Source organism: Sinohyriopsis cumingii, chromosome 13 (genome assembly GCF_028554795.1).
Source record: "Sinohyriopsis cumingii isolate HCF-2022 chromosome 13, ASM2855479v2, whole genome shotgun sequence".
NCBI classification, from domain to species: domain Eukaryota; kingdom Metazoa; phylum Mollusca; class Bivalvia; order Unionida; family Unionidae; genus Sinohyriopsis; species Sinohyriopsis cumingii.
This window is the reverse complement of record NC_142973.1, coordinates 53,631,819-53,650,247: the sequence shown is the minus strand read 5'-3', so window position 1 is coordinate 53,650,247 and position 18,429 is coordinate 53,631,819. Positions and strand designations below refer to the sequence as shown.

Sequence of the window (18,429 nt, the reverse complement as noted above, 5' to 3'; positions counted from 1 at the left end):
TGACATTACATTTCAGGCCATTGGCACATCACCATGTTCAAGACTATAGGCACATCAACACATTCAATATTGGACTTATTTGGAATATCACTGGAATTCAGTTTTATATATTTGGATTTGTGATAAATCTTTTATTACTATCAGGGATTTTATATGCAATAATGTAAGTTCTTTTAAAATGTTCACTTTGTATTCAAGGGAAATACATTCTTTGTTGAATTTTGCAAATCGTGTTGGTTTTCACTTTTTTTAAAAACGAGTTTTTAGACCATATAGTTGTAACATGGGTCATCCATTGTACCCAACCTCTTTGTCCCAGGGAGGGGAGGGAGTGTCAATTTCAAATGTGAAATATACAGAAATTGTGATTACAATGAGATTTATTTTGTGACCAAACTTCAGTTACATGTATGCAGTCATAGCTGGTAGACATGTTATGTAGAAGACATATTTAGCATTACAACTTTGGTAACTGTCTGGTGGTATAGATGGGGTTGGGAAGGAGCTTTAGAAGATAAACGTTATCAATTACTGTTGCTTTAAATAAATTTTCTATACTTGTATCTGATTTTAAGGCATCGACACTACTTTAGTATACTGTTTTTTTTTGTGTATACATGAAAAAGATGGCTTCTTTTATGAAGTTTCATCTGATCCACTAATTAATGAGGTGATCTTACATCAATTGAATTAACTTAGTATCACTCTGAAAACCGTTATTTTAATATGATTTTAAGTAAATGTAGTAAATAGACTTATATCATTAAGATGCCCAAATATTTTTATTGTAAGATCTGTGCACATCAATCAAAATGAGCTCAGTTAGAAATGGTTTTCAAATCGTATGCATCATAATCTTTGCTTTGTTTGTAACATACCTGTTCGTGTTTTTTTTTTCAGATTAAAACAATGCAAGGGAAGTAACCATATTGACTATTGAGAATCACAGATTTAGGTTTATGGAGTTCTTCCTCATGCAAAAATTATGAAAACCAGTGAAGACGAGTAAATTTTGAAAACAAGAAGTGTAAAGTTTAGCTGAACAATTACAAAATTTCGCAAAAAAGCAAACCTTGGGAATTATAATTAATAATTAGTAATTCATAACTGAAGATAAAGTATAACATTAATAGAGGAAATGTACAATTTGCAAGCTAACATGAAAGCTATGTGCATGCTGGTAATTAAGGATACAAATTTCTGTACATGGTTTCAGATATATCTTTGTCAGTGATTGTTTTTTTTTTAACGTAACAGAAAGAAGCAACTCATACAAGTTTAGTAAAATAAGCAAACAATTTAATTTCCTTGAATACAAAGTAGAAATTTCAAATACTACTGTATTGTAAATTAAATTCCAAATAATCCTAAATGTTCTCTCACAAGTTCAGAAGTATATGATGTTCTGAATAAATTTTATATAATTTAAAATGTCTTTGAATGAGTTCTCAATAATTCCAAAGTCCCAAAATAGTGTGTTATACCAAAGCATCAATGAGCAGTTATTAATTCCAATGAATTTAAATACCGTTTAAGTGAATGCTTTCAAATTGTAACTCAACACAACTATAAACTCAGATGATAGATACTTAAAGACTGATATTAAACAGGAGTAAATTATCGTTTACCTGTCTTCTTTATATAAGGACTGTCAACTGACCTATCATGCAATAGTGTTTTCTGGAATACTGCTGATTTCTAATGGTAAATTCCATCAAATTGCAAACATGTTTAGGCTTTGAACTTAAAACTTAAAAACAAAATCTTGTTGACCTCTTACAATGATGACAAAAATCAGATAGATTAAATACGACAAATATAAGGTACACACTATAGATATGCATAATACCCCCCCCCCCATAAAGCAAAAGATTTATACAATAAAGCTTTCTTTACATGTTAACAAGATAAACAAAAGATACTATAATAATCAAAATTACATAAGAAAATGTCTTATGAATGACACACAATGTACACAAAATAAAGCAATATAGTACAAATGAGTGGGCATCTGTAATCACATCAACATTTCCCTTGATGTTAATTTCGTTAATTTAATTCTTCATCAGTTTATAAATTGTAACCCTATTATTGTCATGGGGTCTGTAATACTGTCAACATTTTGGGTATTTGAACCATATGGGAGTTATTTTAGTACCTGGTCTCCATATTTCTGAGGGTGAGTTTTGTTTTTATCAGACAACATATGAGATGTAGTTTACCATCTTTAATGAGTTCTGAATAATTTGTAAATGTCCATGACCAAAACCAGTTTGAGGTATGATGGAATGTATCTTAACAAGACCATTCTATTGCTTAATTTGGTCAAAAATGTCTTATAAAAAGGATAAACTCTTGTTATAATTACAACAGAACAGGTAATGTATGTATAACATTTCTACATAAACCTGAATATCTGGTCTTATTTGATTTTACAGATGTCCCTCCATGTAAAATCACCCCTTCTGCAATGAAAATATGGCACTATAAAATGTGAGGTCTCTCATAAGGGGGGCAGTGATTTACATACACTGTGGTGGTGTCAGGTAAGGTGTCTTTATAAAAGGTGTGGCCTCTCTAGCAAGGAGCCTCCTGAAAGAGCAATCACTGTAATTAAAGTTTGGTCCTTTCACATTAATTTGTGCATCTCTAATCAACTGATGTATTTTTTAAAAAATTGCTTGCATCCTAAAATGATTGCCCCTGCATCCCTCATTTTACTTAATGCTGTTGACAACAATCCCACCATAGATACCCACAATGATGCAGACAACGACAATGGACAGAAATCATGCGATAATGCTGATCATGGTCATCTTACGAGCAGATTCGGAACTTTCTCGAGCACTGGCGATATCTCCCCGGGCAAGAGCCTGTTTGGCCTAGAAAATAAAACACAACATTACATTTGTACAAGAATATTTTGAAAATGCATCCTTGGACGCACTGGGCTGATGCACACTATTCCTCTACATTTATCAGCCCTGGGCACATCGGCTAGCAATGACTCCATTTATATAAGTTTTAATAAGATGATGTAGGAAATTGAATAGCCAATCATATGCTTGATAGCTAACTACAGGTGAGTCTTATGTGATATATGTGATGATTCCCATTGGTAACTGACATATGTCAGCCTAAATATGCAATTTACAAACATACTGCATTATTGTAGAGTACTGAAAACATAGAAAGGAAAGAAAAATTCAGAGTACCACATATATAATCCAACCTGTTGACAGCAGCCACTCATGGAAAAAGGCCAAACTGGCCTTTGTTCACAGGTGACTGCTGTAAGCAGATTCATCTTTCAATCCTAGTTTATGAACTACTGCCACGTACCAACTATTAATAATAATAATAATAATAATAATAATATTATTATTATTATTATTATTATTATTATTATTATTATGTCATCAACAGCTTCAGCTTAGTGCTATATACAACAAAATTGTCATATATAATTCGTGGGTGCAGAATGCGCCGAGTGTCTGCACGCGTTTGATGCGAAAATTACTTGAACCGTTTAGGGGGACTGGAGTTTCAAACTTCAAGGACGATTTACTCTTAGCGATAGGTACTTGGTACGATCACATCATTTTGCCGATAAACGTTTAAGAACTACTTCGACAAACGGGACTGACCACACGACCATCTAAGTACCATGTATGGTTTAGGAAACTAACCTACCTGGGTCATACCCTCAGCGAAGACACCCGATAGTTCAATGGTAGACCAACTTAGGGACGCAGTACGACCGACCACTAAGACGGAAGTTCGATCTTTCTTGTAACTGGCAGAGTATTATCGTCGAAATTTTGCTAACTTCAGCGCTACTGCTAGCCCACTGACTGACTTGACTCGGAAAAAGGCTCCGACGAAAGTTATATGGACATACGCATTTCAACGAGCATTTCAGACGTTGAAGGACAGACTGACGTCAGACATAGTAGTGAAATTGCTCGATGTGACACCAGATGTTGTCTTACGTACTGACGCTTGTGATAGAGGTTTAGGGGCAGTGCTATTACAAGAGAATTACGTAAACTTAATCCCAGTTCCATACAGTATCAGGAAATTGTCAACTGCAGAATGCAATTATTCGGTCTCTGAAAAACAATGCTTGGTAATTATGTTTGGGATATCCAAATTTCAACGCTACCTGTATGGACGAAAATTTATTTTAGAAACTGACCACCAACCACTCGCCTATGTAGCTCAAGCTAAGTTAACAAATGGACAATTAAAGGCACAATAGTGCAGAGTGTCTGTAATTTTGTGAATGTTACAGATCATGTAACTAGTGAAATGTGTCGACTTATAAGCTGAAAAAATTCAAAATAACCAAAGTTTGAGAAGATTAAATTGGGCAATTGATAAATAAACGAGAGAAAATGAATTTTTGTGGGGGCCCGCTTTAATTGAAACTTGTAGGTCACGAACTGTTACGGAAGCCTCACGTGACCACAAAAACGTATACGTCATCTTCGTCCAGTGGGCGGGTTATGAGTCACGTGGTTGTAATTTAACTATCTACTATAAACAAAAATGGCGAACACACGTGAGAGTCAAAAACGTAAAGGTCGCCCGCGCTTGTCGCTTTCGGAGAAGAAACGTCGAAAAACTGTCTGAGAAACCGAACGGGACTAATCAAGGATTCGTCTTGGGGACCAGTTTGCTCGATGGAGAGCACTGATGTAAGAGTTAGGACTGGCATCGTACACTGAAATGGCGAAGTTGTTGTTGGACAGGTAAGCCAATGTCTGTGTTATATGGTGATACACATTAGTTTCCCCAGAATCAAGTGACTGTGATGTCTATGTATAAGTGTTCTCCATTTTTCAATATCTTGTTCCTACTGTATGTTTGAAAGCACACTGTTTTATTAATACAATGTTTGCACAAGGACTTGCTTTGTAATATGCCCAAAATAGATGTGATCGGCTGATCAATATTTCACTCGGTGACTGCATTGTGTGTATTGTATGTTGGGGTGGAATATATTATTTATTTTTTATAACAGCGTGCTCATAAAGGTCATTTTGTACACCTGTCAATTATCTTCGTGAGACAGTTTTTTTTTAAAAAAAATTCGGCGAGGGAACTTAGATACATTTACAAGCGTTATCATTATTTATATCATATCTATCCCTCACACACACACACACACACCTTAGGTTAATGTGACATGCACATTACTTGCATAAAAGTTTAATAACCTTATCATGTAAACGTGATGGAACAAATAATAAGATTTTATTGTACATCTTTCAACTACTAGTAAATCTATTATAAAGCACTGTATTGACTACAATTACAAAAGGATCTCTAGTCATGATAGGAAAGGATGTTGTAGTGCTACCAGAATATATGGCTGGCAGATTGTTATCAGTTAAAGTTTGAGTTGCAGTCAAGTTAGTTTTATTGATGTGAATTTTTTTTTAGATTTATTATTATGTATTCTTGCTTAAATGAAGTATTTCAGTTCCAAGTGTTTAACACAGTGCACAAAGAAACATATTTAAAACATAACTTATAATACAAATGAATATTTAATTCATATTTTAAGTTACAGAGTTACAAAGAATATAGCAAAAGATGAACCCAAGCATACAGAACCCGATGGCCAGTACATTTTCATGCTTCACATCAACACCTGGCCAAGTGCTTTTGCAACATACTGAGAGAATGAAGACACCTTCAGTATCTGAAGTATTTGCTATTGAATCAGGAAGGTAAAAATGACAAATTTCTTGCAGATTTTGTTTGTGTTTGGGTGGGGGTTGTCTTACAATTGTCATTCTGCTGAAAACAATGATGTAACAAATGCAGTGCTGATAAAGGACATTATTATAACTGCCAGCAGGTTGAGTTCCCACTTTATGCTTTTCTTAGTTTGAGTTCGAAAAAAAACCTTGAATTTCGCTTTCTCAGAAGTGGGGTTGGGTATTTCAACTGTGCCACTTGATGCATAGAAAAAGGCATAATTTGAACTGTCATTGCTAAAGGTATTGATTGTGGCATTCTTTCAGAGTATCTTGAGGAGTGTCCTAAATCACATCACCAATACACATGAGTAGATCCTCTCACACGGCCAAGGCATTAATAAATGTCTTCATGAACCTTACCTGGAGAATGAAGAGCTGACAAAGCCTTGGCTTGATGAAGATGATTCCAAGAAGAAAGCCAAAGTGCTGAAAACCTTGGCACAGGTGCTCTTGGACCAAAGGTTCCTAAACAGTGGAGTATTACTTAAATTTCAGGTATGCCATTTCAGGATTGCAACAATTGCATGGTATTTAAAAGAAAACTGTGAAGACCACTTTAAATATTTTTATTCTCAACTAAATAATAAATTACTGTATATATTTACCATTTGAAGATCTGAATAAGTTAGAATTCATAAGATGTGTGCACATGATACATGTATAGTGACTCTCCTTCTCAAGTCTTTGGTAATTTCAGGTATAATACATGCACATCAGGTATAAACAATTCCATGACACTCTATCAATAAACACTTCAGTAAAGATATTATGTATGCAAAAATTACCAACAGTAATGATTATTTAATAATTGTATTAATTTGTTAGCAGATTAGAAATAATACATGTTACAAGATACATGTTTTTGATAATTGCAGAAGCACTGCTGAGCTTGAAGTTTTTCATCAGCAGATCATGATGTACAGTGCCAAGAGATTTTCATACATCCCTCCTGTGTACAGGATTAGGAATGAGGTAGCTGCTTTGGATCACAGTATCCATAGTGGCTGAGGTGTAATGAGAAACAAAAAGGGGAGATAGTGTGAGCTTGTTTCACTACAGGACATTAGAAATAATTTTATATATTGATTGTGCATTATGATCCCTGCCTGGAGATCAGATGAATGGAGTATTATTCACATGAACAAGTCATGAAAACTTTTTATTAGATACAAGTCATTTTGCAACAATCGGCACACATTTATCTTTGTGGCAAGGAATCTTAATATTTTCATGCATACAGATCTTGTAATTAGTATTGTTATCATTCTAGTGGATATTTATTTTGATTTGAGCAATGCAAGTCTAATAATTAGATCCAGTGATATGTATAGCACTTTCCCAGGGGACTGACACACTTTGTTAAGGATATATGGGGTTTATGGAATATCCTCAGGACATTTGGGGTAGATGCTGTCATCATGATGATTACTAGGTAATACCTGTTCATGAAAACATGTTGCTTTCTGAAGGAATGGGCAAAAATGCATCCTGTCTTACATAGTATTTTGTGGATAGTACAAATAAGAACAAAAACAACCCCTCAACAACTCCTTCTTGGGAACTGATCATGAGGCTCTAATATTGGGTAAAAAGTTAATATGGGTTAGCATGGGGATGCTTGTCACACATGTTAAGAAAATAAAATTTTCTTTAAAACAGGCATCGATGTTACAACAAAAAAAGCGGCAGATGGTCCATCTACCCTTGCAAGGAAAAGAAAACATCCCCACATCAGGGAGCTTATAAAGAAAGCCCTCATCTGTCAACTTGAGGGAAAGCAGGGTATGCAGAGGAGAAGAGAACTAAAGGAAGATGATCCCAGGAGAATTTGTAGAAACCTGGCACCTCAAGAACCACCGTCAACTCTAGTTTTGGTGTGGTGAAGGAGATCTCTCGATTTTAGTTATGTAAAATATGAAACAGTGTCTGATATATGGAGGTGTCAGCTAAGGCCGGTTACACTTTATATAATATCCTGAAATATCAGTAGTTGAAAATAAAATAATGTATAATATTGTATCTGCAGTTGCTGAAAACTTTTTATATTGATTATTTATGATCTTCGTGCCCACATTGTTTATAGGCAGAAATAGACTGGTGTTAAAAAAAAATCTGAAAGCATTATTGTTTGATGCAATATTATGTGCATTTATAAGAAAACAATGAATAAAATCAATTGTATTCATTTATATACAAACTCATACATGCAAGAAAGTGTTGAAGTTCATGCTAGCCTAGAGGGGATGAAGCCAGTATATTGTCCATCTGGATATTTGTCATGTATCTGCCAGAAACAGCAAGAGGGAATTACATGTCTCTGTCCAGACCCCAGCCTTCCATGTTGCCGTAGTATGAACTGCCTATAGGTAGCATGACTGTTGGCACTCATCAAGTCAACTTTATCGTTGAGGACAAGAACATTTCGTCTGTACATCCTGGACAAGGCAAGTACAGCCTCATCAAGGATTAGATCTTGAAAAATCTGAAAAATTATTCCAGTTGTAATATGCTATTTCTAAAATGTAAAAAAGTATATTTTAAGAAATAATAGGAACATGCACTTATTCAAATGTTATTCATCTTCGATCAGCAAATTCCACTGTGAAATACACGTGGATCAAAACTGCACGTTTTTTTTTTTTACATGAGCACTGAGAGTTCCATCGCAACTAGAACTGATAGTTTATGTTAAGATGGACAGCTCAAAGTTTTTGGGGAGCATTTCTAGAAGTCAGAGACTCCTGCATTGGGATCAAATAGGAATGGCTGATTGCAGCTTAGATTTGTTTAGTATAGTAAGGTACCCACATTGAAATCAGGTAATGAAAATAATCTACTCGATGAGAATTGTAAATTAAAACAAAGTCCTTATCATTTGCATATGTATGCATGTCTGTTTTTGGACGGCTTACAATTTTAAAATTCTTTCACAGTGGTTACAAAGAAATAACATTTACAACAATCATGTATGTACATCAATTATCAATCTTTGAGAGTCCACCTTGGAAATGGAATTCATTGTAAATGTTGTATTGTAATAGTAACTATCAAAGTTTTAATTCTGTTTGTAAATTGATGCAGTATTTTGATTTTATTGGTACAAAGTAGAAGTTGTACATTCATAGGCATGTGCTACACATATCCTGTATACAGAAAGAGGTTTTCTGTAATGTAGCCAACATACCTGTCAAGTTATTCATACCTTTTGAGATATACATTTTGTACATAAAAATTTTAAGCTTTGGCAATAACACGCTCAAGAAATATATAAAAGTTATTGAAAGAATTAAAGAAATTTCAAAATTGCCATTGAATCAAGTAAATTTGTTATACAGAAATCATTTGCAGTAATCACCAGTTCAAAGGTGGAAACATTGAATGCCAGGCAGACTGGGCAATTAAAATTCTTACCCAAAAATGTTAGATCAGATATGAAGAAAAAAAAAAGTTTCTTGCAAACCTTCATGTCAGTCTTAATTCTGGATAAATAAAACAATTTAGGATTATTAAGTCCTTATGTTTATCATGATATTGCATATATAGTATTATCTTAACATATTTTGGGAATTTAGAAATACACATTAAGGCATGCATCATATTCAAAACAGAAGAATAAAAGTGTAGTATTTATTTCACAAGACTTAAATGGCTATATGAATTCTGTACATGTCTAATTTTTTTTAAAAACTGCAATCTAGTCAGGTTTAATTGCTGAACTCCAAAGTAAGACTGCATAGACTTTTTGTTACTATTTTGTATTTTAAAAAAATAAAACTAATAAATGTATTACTTAAGTTGGTTTATTAATTAAATTGAAAAAATAGCAAGTTGACCTTAACAGTATTGAATGTTTGTATGCCACTAGCGTAGATCACTAATACCTATATATGAAATGATTTTAGCTAATCTACCTTTAGGCCCTCATACAAAGGAATTTATCTATTTTAAATGTATCTCTGAAGTCGCTGTATATATTGGTTTGGAAGAAGGAAATAGAGTTGGCATTTCTAATGTCAACTGGAATACTATTCCAGAGCAAAGTTCCAGAGTACTGGACACATTTTTTGAATAATTCCTTTTTTTGGTTTGAGAATTTTATACTGTTTGGTAGACATGGATCACAGTTGTGGAGTATTACCAGGTAGCCTATACTTGAATAGTGATTGTAAATATTCAGGAGCACTATTATTGGATATCATGTACATTAATTTGGCTTTTCTCAACCGGATTCAGTCTTTAATAGGTAATAATTTTTAACTTACCAGCTAAAATTTTCCTTGCTTACTTTCTGGATTGATTTAGCCTGAATGCACTTGTTTTAAGATGTGCCAGCTTTGCTATGATTTTAACATTTGAATTACTCCACACTGTGTTACAGTAGTCTAAATAGGGTTGTATGTAACTGTTATAAAATAGTTTTCTGTACCTTATCCTACTGAAAAGCCATAAACTTGAATTAACTTTTTCACTGACATGTTCAGTCCATGATAGGTTATTATCTACCAAAACACCAAGTAGTCTATCATGACAAACCATTTGCGAATTTGTATCCTTCCATGTCAGACATAGTTCATCACTACCAAGATTTGTTCTTTTTTGCCATGTTGAGATAAGTCATATTTTAGTTCTTCCAGTATTTACCACTATGCCATTGCATGTACACCAGTTGTCCAGTTTGTTTAGGGCATCCTGTAAATAAATTTACAGTTTGTGCTTTGTGTTTTGGATGTCTGACAATGTTGTGTCATCTGCATAGAGATCTGTAGATGAAATTGAGTCCCTTAGTAAAAAGTGGTAGGCTATTAATAAATAGTATCAATAGTAATGGACCTAAAATTGAACCTTGTGGTACTCCATATCTAATTGTTCCAGGTTCCGACAGAACATTATTTATATAAACATGTTGTGTTCTCTCACTTAAGTTTGAGGTAAACCATCTAATTGTGCTTTCATCACATTGGTTGATTTTCAGTTTCTTAAAAGAATTTCATGTACACCAACCCATAAACTTTCCTGAAATCTACAAATAGAGATCCTATTATTCAACTTTGATCAAGTGGTTGAAGCCATTTATCAGTTAGAGAGATCAAATCAGTCTCACATGAATGTTTCTGTCTAAAGCCTGATTAAATAGGGTCTAACAGCAACTGTTTCATTAAATATGACATGAATGAGTCATGGACATGTTTTTCAATCAATTTTGACAAGTTTTGGTTGTATTGAAATTGGCTGGTAGTTATCAGCATCATTCTTAGAACCAGATTTGTGCATAGGCATTACTTTTGCAGTTTTCCATATTTTGGGGACAGATGAGGTTGCAATATTTAAATTGATTATGAATGTTATGCTATCTGAAAAAGCTGAGGCAGAAGTTTTAATGAGTGGTGGACCAATCTGATCAAGCCATGTAGCTTTCTTGATATCAAGTTTACTGAGACATTGTTTAGCAGTTTTTTTATACCTGTGGGATAGAGAAACATACTTCCTTAGGGATTTTTCAGTTCATTATAGTTGTTTTCTATCACTGGTTCTTTTAACTTATTGGTAACGTTAGTGAAAAAAATTCACACAAAATATTTGCAATGTCAGTGTCATCAGTGACTTTTGTGTCATTTACCAGAAGTGAGTGAATTTTATTTGTCTGATCTTTGTGTGTTACCCCAATGAGTTCACTGAAGACTTTCCAAATGGAGTTTGTGTTGATCTTTGTGTTTTCAAGCATTGATTGATAACAAGTTTTTTTTAGCCTTTTCAATCATACTTATTATGTTATTTCCCCATACTTGATATTGTGTAGGGTTTCCCATAGCCTTCAATTGGTCTCGTGTCTTCATAGTATCTAGAATTTCAGTAGTAAATCAGTTAGGTTGGATTTCATACTTTACTCCATGTACTTTTAGTGGTGCATGCTTAGAGACTACATTCATAAATAAGTCCACACTTTTAGAGCTTCACATATGTCATCAAAATTTTGGATAATATTCCATGGAACTTTATATAGGTCATCTTGAAATTGTTATTTACTTTAATTTTGGAAAGATCTGTAAGTGATAGTTTTGTGTGTATGTTTCCTATTTCTGTGGCAATTGACCTTTGTTGTCAAAAAAGTAGGATAGTGGTCACTAAGACCAACATTTGGTACATTAATATAAGCCACATTGTTTGGTAGGTTGGTATAAATGTGATCAATAAGAGTGCTTGATATTTCTGTTACACTTGTGGGCTCATTTACCAGCTGGACTAGGCCTAATGATTCAAAAAATTCCATCCAATTACTCCTTATTTGAGTATTGAGTAGGTCCTTATTTACACTGCTGAGTATATGTTTCTTTCACCTGTGCATGAACATTTTCTATTTGTTTCAAAGAGTTATCATTCCAAATTGCTTTGGAGGAAGGTGACCTATAAATGAAACCAACTAGGAATGATTTTGCATTATTTTGAGAAATTTCTACCCAAATACTCTCAATTTCATGTGACCCCAAGTCAGGTTGCCTTTCTGCATTTACATCTTGTAAGGTATACAAGACCCCCCCCCCCCCACTGTCTCTCTGTCTCTGCATAATGGTTTATTGTAGCCTTGACAGTGAAATAGATCATCATTGTGGTTAGCATTTAATTTGGTTTCAGTGAGTCCTAAAACATGCATATTATTTTCCTTGGAAGACAACATTAACTTAATCTGTTCTATTTTTTCCACTATACCTTGTACATTTAAGTGACCCATGTTAAAACCTTTTGTATTTAGTTTCATATCAATTATATGTATTTCATCATGTAATGGAGTACTCTATGAGACTGTCTCCATAATACTTTTACCATTTTAGTATTATATAAGGTGGCCATATAAATGAGGTGGCCTCTGTATGGTATCTGTGCATAGTCTTCCTTTATCAAATCATATTGGGGTGGAGTGTTGAGTAGCAACAAAAAGTAAAACAGTTTAAACATACATTGTTTGGTAAAATAACTAATCCTTTAATACAAGTATGCATTTTCTAAGTTGTGCAAAACACTACTGACATAGATATTTTTCAATATCTATCAATACTTGTTTTGCAAGATATAAATAAACAATTACCCTCATTCTTGTCTGCCTTGTCTGAACTATGTGTAGAGCTTGGTCAGCTCAGTTTTTAGGCTGCACATCATGTCTTCCTCCTCTCCCCCATCTGGTTTTTCAACTTCTTGCTCCATGCCTCATCCTTCCTCTCCTTCTTCCTCTTAAAGGTCGCTCTAGAATTGAGCTTGAAAGTGAGCTGATTTAAGTCTATCTAATGAATTTTAATATGTAAATGTATTTCATAATTTGACAATTAATATATTCATGATTACTTATCAAGCTTATAGGAATATAGTGCCAACTTTGGATCAGAAATTAATACATGAGAGGTTGTGATTTGATGGAGGTTTTTTTGGGCTGGATCAGGTCAAGTGTTGGGTGGGGTGGGGATCTAAAATTTAAAAAGGGCCTCTACTTTCCTCGAATGGGCACCAAAGAAAAGTCTATGTGTCTATTTACTCAGTGTACACAATACCCAATAAACATGTGCAAGAATAAAGCTGTGGTCAAACTTCAGCTGACAAGTGACTGTACGTTTGTGTGTGTGTACTTTTTTATGATCTGGCCCCGAGTTTTGAACCTGGATTCCATATTCTAGTCGAAGATTTAAAAAAAAAAAAAAAAGCTTATTTAAAACCTTGTGCATGTAAAGTATTAACTTGGAGAAGCACACAAATTCTTTTCTGCTTTGTTTGAAACGTCAGAAAGATGGGTGTTAGGGGTCCACTGGTGACAATCTGGTTAGAATTTATAAATTGATTAATGAGCATTTTGAAATATCCCTGATGCTTTTCATTTATAAAATTGAGTGGTGAGGACGTGTGGGAGTACGAATTCTACTGGGCAAGAAATAGAGTGAGTACCTGTGGGTTTTTGCAATACTGTACAGAGCACGTCGATTTAAATTATTCTCGTACCACAAAAACTTTGAAATATAACTATAAAAGTAGTTCTACATACATTTCATTGTTTCGTCTCAAAATTAAAATTAGAAAGGAAAAGGATAAGAAGAAAAGAACGAGATCAGAAGAAGATCGTACTCACCGTTGTTGACATTTTGGGCGGTCTCGTAGCGTGGTTGTGTTTTACGTCATCATCTTCAGTGTTTACAATGTGGCCTATAATTATGCAAATTTCGTTCACGTGAATTATGCGTGTTATTCATTCGGGATCTGCCGATCACTGCCGAGCGGGATTTCAACATGGAGACGACAGATTCGTTACTCTACGTACGAAGATTTCAGAGAGCTCGTATTTCATAACGAGAACCGCTACGTACTTGATATTGCCCCAGAAATGCCTTTTAAATAGTATTTAATCAGTTGATATACATAAATGTCCCAACATTTTTGCAAGAAAATTCACCCTCAGCTGCACTATTGTGCCTTTAATGAGATGGTCATTAATTCTACAACTGCCAGTACGATATATTAAAGGCAGCGAGAATGTAGGGGCTGACTGCTTAAGTAGACTAGGGACGTCTGAGGTGAAGGGTTCACCTGAGGACGTGTAAATGGATCAGGTTAGATCTCCGAAATTTGGGGAGTAAAAATCCCTGATTTAACTCTTCAAGGGGGTGGGGGCCTATATGTAAGGGTGCACATTTCTGTCTATCTATAAAGAGCACATTAATTTGGGCCAGAGAACAATTAATAAGATTTATGGGGACAGGTGTTTGTTAAATTGCTATACTGCAATGATTTCTACTGTCAGTGTCGGGAGAGGAAGTAATTCTTAAGTAAGCCTTCGTTTACTTAGCCGATAGACGACTAGAAAAGGGAAGGTTAACTTCGATTTTTATCGGAACTGGCAGAGCTGAGTTTTTTCAGAATTGTTGTTTGGAAATCTAGAAATCAGGCTGACCATAATTTTGCGCCTAGTTATAAAAGGCGGTAGATACATTTAATACTGATTGGTTACGCTAAATAAGGGGAGTGTTTCCCACACGAAATTTCCCAGCTAAAAAAATGCCCTCATCGAAAAATCTAATCAGCCTGCATTTTTCCTGCAAGAGTGAAAATATAAGGGACTCAGAGATTGAATATTAATAAAAAATGCACTCTGGTTTCATCGGCCATGTTTATTTCAAAATGCACAGATCAGTTTATCCATTGTTGCACATGCAAAGCACCTGCAATGAGAAACCAATTACTTCAAGTTCTCTGGCTGTGGATTCTGAATCAAAACCAGGGTACTTATAAAGTAAATTCTTGTCCTATAACAATATAAATGGATGCTGTCCACTTTTAGGGAGCAATCTTTAGCTGTAGATGTGAAATATATAACTGTATTCTTTCTTGCTATCTGTTTCAAGTGATACAATTGTTTTATAAATTTAATAAAGGGCAAGTAATATTTGAGTTCTAACACAGATTTCATGTAGTTAAATATGGACCAGTTTTATATGGATGGCATAGATGCAGAGAATACTCAGTAACGTCATGCTTTCTAAGTAATATATATATATATATATATATATATATATATATATATATATATATATATATATATATATATATTCTTTTACATTAGTGTTCTCCAGTTATAGCTGATGCTTGTAAATTGTGTGTATGGTAGTTCATTTTTCCCACATGTCCATTGGACAAGCAGAAATATAGGTTACTTACCTAGCAAATAAAGCAACTTATCCAGCAAATATTTTCTCCCTATATAATGACTTATTGCATTTGCATTACAATTATCCTTATATATGCCAGGCTTGAAATTTACTGAGTGTCATTACATAAAGGCTGCAGTATCGGTATTTTATGAGCGTAACAATGGTTAAAAGATATGCATTCTCTTTCACTCATGTGAATTAGCTATTTTAAAAAATGACTGTTACACTGGTCAAGAAATAAATGAGTCTCAAGCAGATTTAATAGCACAGACTTTTCAGATTTCTTAATTACATCAGTTCTAATATGGAGATCTTCAAATGTACAAACAGTCAAACAGAATGATAGTAATAAAAACGTACATAAATACATATGAAACAGTCATGGCTATTTATGTCAATAAAGAAATGATTTCCCCTCAGAATGACCATTTTAAGATATAATTTGATTTTAAGATTGAATTGGTAGTGATAAGAAAATAGCATCTTCATGTAAAATAAACAACTTCACTGTTCAAGCAGTCCACCTCATTGGCAATAATGTACCTCAATATCAATAACATCATTATCCACCTCATAGGCACTGATGTATTTCAATATCAATAGCAAGAGTATCCACCTCTTTAGCACTAATGTACCTCAATATCAGTAGCATGATTTTCTACCTCAGTAGCACTAATGTACCTCAATATAAATATCATCATTATCCAGCTCATTAGCGCTAATGTACCTCAATAGCAGTAGCATCATTATCTAGCTCATTAGCACTAATGTACCTCATTATCATCAGCATGAGTATTCACATCATTAGCACTAATGTACCTCAGTATCAATAGTATCATTATCCACATCATTAGTACTAATGTACCTCAATGTCAGTAGCATGAGTATCCATCTCATTAGCACTAATTTACCTAAATATCAATAACATCATTATTCACCTCATTGGCACTAATGTACCTCAAGATAAATAGCATGATTATTAACCTTATTAGCACTAATGTACCTCGATATAAATAGTATGACTATCCACCTCAATATCAGTAGCATGATTATTCACCTCATTAGCACTAATGTACTACAGTATCAATAGCATGATTCCCACTGAAAATATTTGACAGTTGATTTTTTTAATTCAAATAGACTGAGTGAATTTCAATAATAAATATAAGGAAATAAAAACTCGGACATTACAGCTTTAAGTAAAAAAAATTAAGTCTAGTTTGGTGGCATTAACTTCACATGATTTCAGTGTAAGATGATGAAAAAACTTTGAGTGTTACGCCAACACCCAGGCAAGATATTTATAAGAAAGGCCAGTAAACATAAAACACACTCAACAAAAGATAAAATATTTAGTGGACTTGAGAAATTAAGTGAAGTTCAAGAGTGCTCTTAAAACTCACTTATTTCGACTGCAAGAACGAACTTAAAGACCTAATAATATTCCCTACGTTAAATATTTTCAACATGTCATTATGTTTTCTAATATCATGGTGTTTGTTTTTTTGTAATCATATCATTATGTACCACAGGACTCTGTTTTGGGTCCGTTATTATATACATATTGTGTATATTAACGATATTGGCGATCACACTTTTGAGTGAAATGAGACTCTTTGATGATGTCGTACTAATCTAATGATACTTACAAAATAGAATATGTTCTGAACAATGATTTTACAAATGGTTGACGATTGGTCAAAGCAGTGTTTAGTCGACTTTAGTCCAAACAAAACCGAAGCAGTGTTATTCTCGCCTAATCTGGAATCGGTTTTCACTGAGCTAAAATTCAAAAATGAAATCATCTCTTTTGTTGAGTTCCACAAACATCTTGGTGTAACTTTCAGTTGTCAAGGGATTGGACGAAAGGTACTGATAATATATTTATGTCGACTCTATATATTACACAAATCCGCCCCTTAGTAGAATACGTTGATGTTGTAAACGAGGCTTGTTCGTCCCAAAACTCGCTCAAAACAGAAAAATTATAATTGAATGGAAAAATTGGAATTGGGCTTACTAGAAGTATCTCGGGACGTAAGAATTATGAAGAAACCAGTTGGTCTACCTATACAGATCGACGAAAGCTCAATACACTATGTTACGTTCATAAATTTGTATAATGAGTCTCTCATTCTTGTCTTGCTGACTTATTACCACCACTGGTTGGTGAGATAAACAGGTGTAACCTTAAAAACAGGAATAATTGTAATTACATTAATGTTCGACTAACATACAAAAGCTAATTTTTGTAAGTCACGATTTCTATTTTGCTGCATAGTGGCAATGCTTTGCTATCAACCCCAATTGGTTATTCAGACCATATGAAAGAAATCTATGAAAACATAAACTGTTGAGGTGCATAAACTATGACCAACATCAGTGGCAACTTTGTGGCGATTTTAAGGTTTTTGCTCTCTTGCTTGGTCTGCAGACTGGATACACAAGGTACTGCTGTTTTCTCTGCGAATGAGTCATGCGAGAGATTCCCACTACATCAAGACAGATTGGTCACTCCGACCGTCATTGGAGTTTGAGAGGAAAAGTTTTCAGCATCGACTACTTGTTGAATCAAGGAAGATTTTGCTACCATCCTTGCACATCAAGCTAGGTCTGATAAAGAACTTTGTCAAGACCGTAGACAAAACACAAGCAGCTTTCAAGTACCTCCGTGAAAAAAAAGTCCAAGGTTAAGTGAAGCTCAGATAAAGGAAGGTGTATTTGCTAGTCATCAGATTCGTGAACTTCTTCGAGATGATGCATTTGACCGTGTATTGTATGGCAAGGAAAAGACAGCATGGAAAGCCAGTTAGTGGCAAACATTTTTCACAGAAACAACAGGGCAAACAACTACAGGGAGTTGATGGAAAACCTCCTCAAGGCATACCAAAACCTTAATTGAAACATGTCACTAAAGATACATTTTTCGCACTCTCATCTACATTTTTTCCCCTACCGAACTGAGGAGCAGTGAG

At 34.3% G+C, this 18,429-nt stretch overlaps 1 protein-coding gene and 1 long non-coding RNA gene across 5 annotated transcripts; one reads left to right on the top strand and one right to left on the bottom strand.

The window, feature by feature from the left end:
* Window positions 1–1,277: 1,277 nt before the first annotated feature.
* Window positions 1,278–13,972, bottom strand: LOC149785574 (P2X purinoceptor 7-like). 2 transcript variants are annotated; one of them, XM_089979368.1, is made up of 4 exons: window positions 13,879–13,972; window positions 12,853–13,007; window positions 7,976–8,253; window positions 1,278–2,882 (listed from the first exon to the last, which is right to left on the bottom strand). In XM_089979368.1, the coding sequence occupies exons 2-3, from the start codon at window positions 12,856–12,858 to the stop codon at window positions 7,996–7,998; spliced, it is 264 nt and encodes an 87-aa protein (XP_089835494.1). In that variant the 5' UTR covers window positions 12,859–13,007; window positions 13,879–13,972; the 3' UTR covers window positions 1,278–2,882; window positions 7,976–7,995. The 2 variants fall into 2 exon arrangements, with proteins under 2 accessions (XP_089835494.1, XP_089835493.1); XM_089979367.1 differs by lacking the exon at window positions 1,278–2,882 and having other exon boundaries at window positions 7,944–8,253.
* Window positions 3,494–7,788, top strand: LOC149785575 (uncharacterized). 3 transcript variants are annotated; one of them, XR_016425415.1, is made up of 4 exons: window positions 3,494–4,754; window positions 5,573–5,738; window positions 6,036–6,266; window positions 6,647–7,788. It is a non-coding gene; the product is annotated as an uncharacterized LOC149785575 (long non-coding RNA). The 3 variants fall into 3 exon arrangements; XR_016425414.1 differs by having other exon boundaries at window positions 5,579–6,266; XR_016425413.1 differs by having other exon boundaries at window positions 5,573–6,266.
* Window positions 13,973–18,429: the final 4,457 nt, after the last annotated feature.